This window comes from Octopus bimaculoides, chromosome 7 (assembly GCF_001194135.2).
Source record: "Octopus bimaculoides isolate UCB-OBI-ISO-001 chromosome 7, ASM119413v2, whole genome shotgun sequence".
NCBI classification, from domain to species: domain Eukaryota; kingdom Metazoa; phylum Mollusca; class Cephalopoda; order Octopoda; family Octopodidae; genus Octopus; species Octopus bimaculoides.
The window spans coordinates 62973075-62981133 of record NC_068987.1 but is presented as its reverse complement, the minus strand read 5'-3'; the positions used below and the strand labels follow the sequence as shown (position 1 = coordinate 62981133).

The window sequence follows — 8059 nt, the reverse complement described above, 5'->3', positions numbered from 1 at the left end:
TATATATATATATATATATATATATTTAAAGAAAGTATTAAAGAACAAAAGTATCAAATAACAAAACTATTATTGCCTCCTTATGCTTTTCAAAGTATTTTTCCTGTTTGTAAATAATCTAAAAAAAGAAAAACATCACTCCCTACATATTGATATTTTAGTACCCTTCACAACAGAAGTTATTAAGAGGAAGAAAATCTGTTAAGCCCCCTATTTATATAAGACTGTTCTCTATCCTGCCACTTTCATATTTTAATTACTCATTACTCTGAATTGTCAACCAATTTCAAAATTTGTTATCTTGAGTTGTCTCCCTTGTTTTATTCGGTTGACATAATCATCGTTCAACAATGTTTACCTCTCCTAAGGCGGCAAACTGGCGGAAACGTTAGCACGCCGGGCGAAATGCTCAGTGGCATTTCGTCTGTCTTTACGTTCTGAGTTCAAATTCCGCCGAGGTCGACTTTGCCTTTCATCCTTTCGGGGTCGATAAATTAAGTACCAGTTGCGTACTGGGGTCGATTTAATCGACTGGCCCCCTTCCCAAAAATTTCGGGCCGTGTGCCTAGAGTCTCCACAATGCAGGTACAATCTTGAGTAATTAAAAATATTCTACTTCATTATCCAGTTACAAACCCTAACTATAAGGTGTTAGCCTGATCCTAACCTCATCATGCCTTTGATTTGGAATGATTAAAACACAAATCTTGCACACTTTACAACAGGGATGGATTTTATAAGAATCATTCTATTTACAAACATGATTGAAGGCTATAATGTGATAGTTCTAAGCACTGATAATCTTTGAACTGCTCCAAAGCATTTGATAGTGTCATTCTCTCTTTTCTGATGTACGGATAAGGATATAGTGCCATTTATTAGCATTTCTTAAAGCTTTATCAACAGGCGGGGTTATATTTAAGAAGATTGGCTATTGTCCATGCATGCAAGTCACACCTCTTTATCCTGCCTGTGTCCATTCCAGGGAAATACTTGTAACTTGGGCCAATACAGCTTTCACTAGTGTTGCTGCAGTCTTTTCTGTCAGAGTGCAAAGAACTGCAGCAGATACCACAAGACATCTTGCCTAAATCTCTCACATTTCTGCCAGTCCACTGCTCTGGATTGGTATTTTTAAAAATTGAGTACAAAAAGATGAAATATGAAGTTAACCTAGGCAGGATTGGAACTCTGAGCACAGACAATTCAAACAAGTACTAATGCTCTAATAGCTCTGCTAATTCAATATCTCTGTTTGAAATACATTTGGTACTTCACAAAATGTGGAGGTGCAATGGCCCGGTGGTTAGGGCAGCGGACTCACAGTCATAGGATCGCGGTTTCGATTCCCAGACCGGGCGTTGTGAGTGTTTATTGAGCGAAAACATTTAAAGTTCCACGAGGCTCCGGCAGGGGATGGTGGTGACCCCTGCTGTACTCTTTCACCACAACTTTCTCTCACTCTTACTTCCTGTTTCTGTTGTGCCTGTAATTCAAAGGGCCAGCCTTGTCACATTGTGTCACGCTGAATATCCCCGAGAACTACGTTAAGGGTACACATGTCTGTGGAGTGCTCAGCCACTTGCACGTTAATTTGACGAGCAGGCTGTTCCGTTGATCGGATCAACTGGAACCCTCGACGTCGTAAGCGACGGAGTGCCAACAACAACAACAACTTCACAAAATTTTTTTTTTTTCTGCAATTTTGGCTGTGTCAAGCTCAGGCCACCGCAACTGTACCATCCTTTTGTCTATTCGTTATAATTAACTTTGTTTCATAAAGGACACAGCTTAGAATATCCTTACATTTTCATGTTTTATGGCTTCACTAAATTTTGCATCGTATACGTAATGAAATAATGGTAATGCAGAAATAATCCATTGCAATCACCTGATGACATTGTCAAGCCATTATAATAGCTTCAAATATGTTGCCAATTTTTTAGCAGGAGAAGTCAATAATGGTGAATTTGTATTGTTTCTTGTAACAATTATATAAGATTTCCATAGTTTACTCACTCTATTATTTAATTGTTGCATATTATTGTTCCATGTTAGGCTTGTGCCAAAATTTGAAACCAATATATACCCTCCCTTGCAGTATATTCTTTTATTGTTGCAATATATTATCTAGTTTTTTGTTCTTTTACTTGCTCTGTCCCTATAACATAACTTCTTAATACCCCCCTCTCTCCACCTGTTTTCACACACTGCATTCTCCTCCCCTCCATCTCCCACACCCTTTTTGAACTTTTGTGAACTTTCTTACCCACACACCCTATCCACTCCTCTGTAAACATCTTTGTGACTTGAGAGTACACCTCGACACATCTGCTTCACCATCTTTCTCCCTCTCTCCTCTCTCTCTCTCTCTTTCCAACTGGAGTGGCCATGTGTCTCCTCTCCTACAAGACACTTCATTCTGTTCTTATATTCATACTCATCATCTAGCACAAAGTCATCTCCCTCATTACTACTCCCCTTGCTCAGTTGAGGGGTCTTTTCTTGCAAGTTACTTAGGTGAAATCACTGGTGCTGGTGCCACATAAAAAGCACCCAGTACACTCTTTAAAGTGGTTGGCATTAGAAGGGCATCCAACTGTAGAAGCCATACCAAAGCTGACAGTAGAGCTTTACACAGAGATCTGACTTACCAGCTCCTGCTAAACTATCCATTGTATAGAAAAAAGCAGAAGAAACAGAGAGAAACAAGTTTGGCTGTGGGCCAGTATTTGGTGAGTGTTGGTGCAGGTGTATTCAGCAGTTTTCTTCAGTGTCTTTTAGTGCATGTGTGTGTATTTGTGTATGTGCATGCATTCTCTCTCTCTCTCCTCTGTATGTTGCTTAGCACCAATTTGGTTCTGATCAAGCAGTCATACTACAATTAAAAACATTTAAACCAAGACCATCCTACCTTTTCTCTCCCTCTCTTTTAGGTATAGTGTATCCAAGACTATACTATCCAGTGTATCAGTTTTGTTTAGGATAGTAGAATGTGTGATTCGAGTGAGATATGGCTATTCTTTCTAGCAGGCTAAGTAACAATGTAGAGGCTTGGTTATTGACCTATTCTCTCACGTGTTTTATACTACTGTAAACAAATGTCCTTCATAATGGGATTACTGATTGCTCAGTATTTTTACTAATGGTCTCATACCTTCTGGGTATTCACACCAGCCAACCAGTTTTTCTATAATTTTCTTATTTGTTTATGGCAGGGTCTTTTTTTTAAGATAGTTTTCAATTGACATGCTAAGCAGGTTAATGTCATACTATTTATAAAAAAGAAAAAAAAAACATTAAAAGTATTAGGTTTTGTTGACACCCTTTCTTTCTCCACAATCGCAGCTACCTAGATACACCTGTATAACAAGCCAAAGCCTCAATGTGGTACAAATAATATCCTAATTTCCCTCAAGTTTAAGTTGGTAATAGTGTCACCAAAAAATCATCTTAGAAAATAAAGAACCTATACGTTATGGATAAAGATCTCAGCTAGGATGGGTGTGGCTGAAAAGATTTTGATCTTAACCCTCACTGGAGTTTAGGATATTTTTCTTGTTTAGAAATTCATACTTGATGATACAGATTGTCTCTTTTGTATGTATATTTTCTTTTTCCATATTTTATCTTTTGTTTATTCTTTTCTGACTTTTTTTTTAGTTTATAAAAATATGCAAATGTGCTGCTTTTATTACTGATGTTGTGAAAAGTGTACATACATATACATATATGTCCATGCACACACACACGTCACTTTTTATTATATACAGGATATGCAGTATTGCTTGGTACAAATTCAAAATTGTGACTCATTTAAGCAGATTTTTTTTCCTAATGTAATGTACTGACACTTTGATATCTCCCTGTTGGTATGAGCCAACACTGTATCTGCCTTAACCAAAACTCATTGCATATGATAGGCTATGTGTGGGATGCTGACGGTACAGGAGTGGCTGTGTGGTAAGTAACTTGCTTACCAACCACATGGTTCTGGGTTCAGTCCCACTGCGTGGAACCTTGGACAAGTGTCTTCTACTATAGCTTCAGGCCGACCAAAGCCTTGTGAGCGGATTTGGTTGATGGAAACTGAAAGAAGCCTGTCGTATATATGTATATATATATATATATATATATATATATATATATATATATATATATATATATCTGTGTGTGTGTGTTTGTGTGTGTGTTTGTGTGTCTGTGTTTGTTCCCCCAACATTGCTTGACAACCGATGCTGGTGTGAAGTTCTCATAACTTAGTGGTTTGGCAAAAGAGACCGATAGAATAAGTATTAGGCTTACAAAGAATAAGTCCTGGCGTCAATTTGTTTGACTAAAAGGTGGTGCTCCAGCATGGCCGCAGTCAAATGACTGAAACAAGTAAAAGAGATAAAAGAGAATTATTGATGAAACGAAAAGGGAAAATAGAAAAACAAAACTCTGGTTTGTCTTAGGTAAAAATGCTCTCATGTAACTCTAGATCATCTCTGAACAAATAAACTTTTAATGTGCTGGCAGCCAGCTGAATGACTGGTATGAGTTAGCAATCTGCTTTTTAAATAATACTTCTGGGTAAGGAACCAGCATTGTTTGACTGGCATTTCAATGTGCCACCTGTTGTGATGTAAAAGAAATAAAAGTTGTCAAAGAATTGCATATGGTACATATGATTTATAGCCTTCAAACTTGTTTAGATTTGGGTCACATTGGAAAACTTGATTTGAAAATTTGATTGTTTGATGAGAAGTCAATTTCAGAGTTGGGGGTGACACCCCAACGTCCTCAAAATTACTTGTACCATTCAATAAAATACTTTTTAGCCATGTATTTTTTATGTACTATTCTACATTAGTGAAATCTGGCCTGTGAATTCAACTACTTTACTAAAAATGATTTTGTTCTCAGCCAGAAAAATTTTTTTTCTGAATGAACCAGCTGCCTTAAATGCTCAGATGGTGAGTGTTTACTGGTTGTGGAGCTTCATGGCTTAGTGGTTAGGGTGTTGGACTCATGATTGTAAGATTAGTTTCGATTCCTGGACCAGGCAATGCATTGTATTCTTGAGCAAAACACTTCATTTCATGTTGCTTCAGTCCACTCAGCTGGTAAAAATGAGTAATCTTTCAATGGACTGGTGTCCAATCCAGGTGAGGGAATATATATGCCATGAAACTGAGAAACTGGCCCTTATAAGTTGGTATGACTCAAGAAGATAACTTTTCTTTTTTTACTGGTTTAGTACTTTGGTCAATTGTAATGTCAGAGTGGTGACATAGAAACCTAATCAATTATCTAGTATTCAAGTGCCACTCAGTATTGCATGTCTGTAACCTAGGACAGATTAATAGCAGTGATTAATAATATATTTTATTTTGATTGAGTCAGTCTCTTGCTACTCTGAGATTTGCCTGTGGGTGCTGTAATTAGCCTGAAGAACTTGTGCATCCCACAGGCAAAACTCAGAAACTAACAGGAAACTGGCTTGACCAAAATACACCTATACTACAAACACATCATGAGAACCTCTGGAGAAGAAGAGTGTGTGTCAACAAATTTGGATAATACCTCAACCTACAGTTCATTTCCTTTTTTTTTTTTTTTTTTTTTTTTTTTGACCAAATGACTAATGGTAGATTCATTTTAATGATTGGAAACTTTCCCTGGTTGAAACCCTGGTTACACCCATATGTGATATGATAGGTAATGTGATTTCTCCCTAAGGACCAAAATCCGTCTTTTCCACACCAACTTTTGTGGAAGAAGTAACCCATGCAGTGGAGAATCCAGTGTAGCACTCAATAGAAAACGTGGGTGAAACAAATTGTGGAGACCTGAAGTCATAGTGTTTTGACCTCAAGCATACTAAGCCAGTGCCATGGATCGGAAAGTATGGAATAACACCATCACCAGAGAACATCCACAGTAGCATATTGGTTGAGAAGACAGTTTCACCCCCTAATCACCAGCTAGAATTAAAGAGGAAGGGGAAAAAGTGATCACACAGGAAAGTAAGAGTCATGGTTTGAGTCCAGTCAGTCTGTAGCTCAATAGTCATTTAAAAAAATGTTTTTAATCATCAATCTTTTTTTCTCTAATAAAAAAAAAATCAAAAACAAAAGAACACTGGATACCACATCCTTACTTGCACTGTATTTACTATGTTAATGCCTTTGGGAAAAGGATAGGTATAGCTTCCTAATAAAGTCTCCTAAATATATTTTCATAACCTTTTAATAAAAATTCTTCTTAATATTGTTGTATTTGGGGATGGTCATGTTGCCAATTTAGCCAATGAAAACACATGCGCTTTTATTCGGTGTTCGCTTGCTTCAGCTTTATTTCATATTAATTATATTTTGGCCAGAGTTCTTTTGTTACATTTCTGTGACCTCATCAGTGGTCCTTTGCTTTCTTCTTTCTTTTTTGTGTCTCTCTTTCCTAATGATCTGCACTTTTGTATTCCTGTTGTATATGTCTTTATTTGAACATGCGTATATCCCTATGTGTCTATGTTTGGTAAGTGTGTGTATGGGAATATGTATGGTACCTGCATTATCAGTATCCCCTGTTTATTCACATTCGTTTTATTTTATTTTATTTATTTGTTTTTATCTACTTAGTTTTTCTTTTTTTTATATTAATTTATTGTATTTTGCTTATGTATCTAATTACTTAATTCCATTTATTAATACAATAAGATAGATAGATAAATGGAATTAAGTAATTAAATACATAAACAAAATACAATAAATTAATACAAAAAAGAAAAAGTAAGTAGATAAAAACAAATAAATATAATAAAATGAACAGGGGATACTGATAATGTGGGTACTATATACATTCCCACACACACAGAGATATATGCATGCACTAATAAAGACACATACAACAGGGAAACAAAACTGCAGATCGTTAGGAAGGAGAGACACAAAAAAGAAAGAAGAAAGTAAAGGACCATGGCGCAAGAGTGGCTGTGTGGTAATTAGCTTGCTTACCAACCACATGGTTCTGGGTTCAGTCCTACTGCATGGCACCTTGAGCAAGTGTTTTCTACTATAGCCTCGGGCCGACCAAAGCCTTGTGAGTGGATTTGGTAGACGGAAACTGAAAGAAGTCCATCGTATATATGTAGATATATATGTGTATGTGTGTGTGTATATGTTTGTGTGTCTGTGTTTGTCCCCCAACATCGCTTGACAACCGATGCTGGTGTGTTTACGTCCCCGTAACTTAGCGGTTCGGCAAAAGAGACCAATAGAATAAGTACTAGGCTTACAAAGAATAAGTCCTGGGGTTGATTTGTTGGACTAAAGGCGGTGCTCCAGCATGGCTGCAGTCAAATGACTGAAACAAGTAAAAGAGTAAAAGAGACCACTGTTGAGGTCACAGAAGTGTGATGAAAGAACTCTGGCCGAAATATAATTGATATGAAATAAAGCTGAAGCAAGTGAACACCAAATATATAGTGCATGTGTTTTCATTGGCTACATTGGCAACATGACCATCCCCAAATACAATGATATTTGTTTCAACACACGACTTCAGATCAAGAACCTTGCAAAATGAATACATATTCTTAATATATTTTCTTTTAATTTTCAGGATTTCTGCTTTTTTAGACAACTGAAAGATGCTGAAACGTGTGCTTATCGTTTTTGCTCATGAAGAGCCAAAATCTTTGAATGCAACTTTGAAGAATTATGCAGTCAAGGTCTTTAAGGACAAGGGCTATGAAATTAAAGAATCCGATCTTTATGCCCAAAAGTTTGATCCCGTTATAAGAAGGAAAGATGTAATTGGTAAAAAAAAAAATCTTTACAATCTGTTTTAATTTCTTGAACTTTTCATAAATGTCTGATAAAGAATCTAAAACATTGGTGTGCATTATTTAATCTCTTTTCATTGGCAGTCTCAAATACTTTTGATGTTGACTATTGCCTTTCATAGTTGCTGAAACAAGAAGTAGCAATAATTTTACAAGGATATGGTGATTTTTTTCTCCTGGTACAGTCTGATTTTATATATATATATATATATATATATATATATATATGTG

The 8059-nt window shown here is 36.4% G+C and overlaps 1 protein-coding gene across 3 annotated transcripts in view; it reads left to right on the top strand.

Moving 5' to 3' along the window:
- The window catches only part of LOC106878090 (ribosyldihydronicotinamide dehydrogenase [quinone]), a 39351-nt gene that overhangs the window by 13337 nt on the left and 17955 nt on the right, over window positions 1-8059 (top strand). For 2 of the 3 annotated variants that reach the window (XM_014927190.2, XM_014927193.2), the window contains exon 2: window positions 7606-7802. In XM_014927190.2, the coding sequence (XP_014782676.1) occupies window positions 7634-7802 (169 nt within the window). In that variant the 5' untranslated portion in view covers window positions 7606-7633. Of the gene's footprint in view, window positions 1-3340; window positions 3601-7605; window positions 7803-8059 lie in introns of those variants that run through there. The other variant, XM_014927192.2, reaches the window with a different exon arrangement.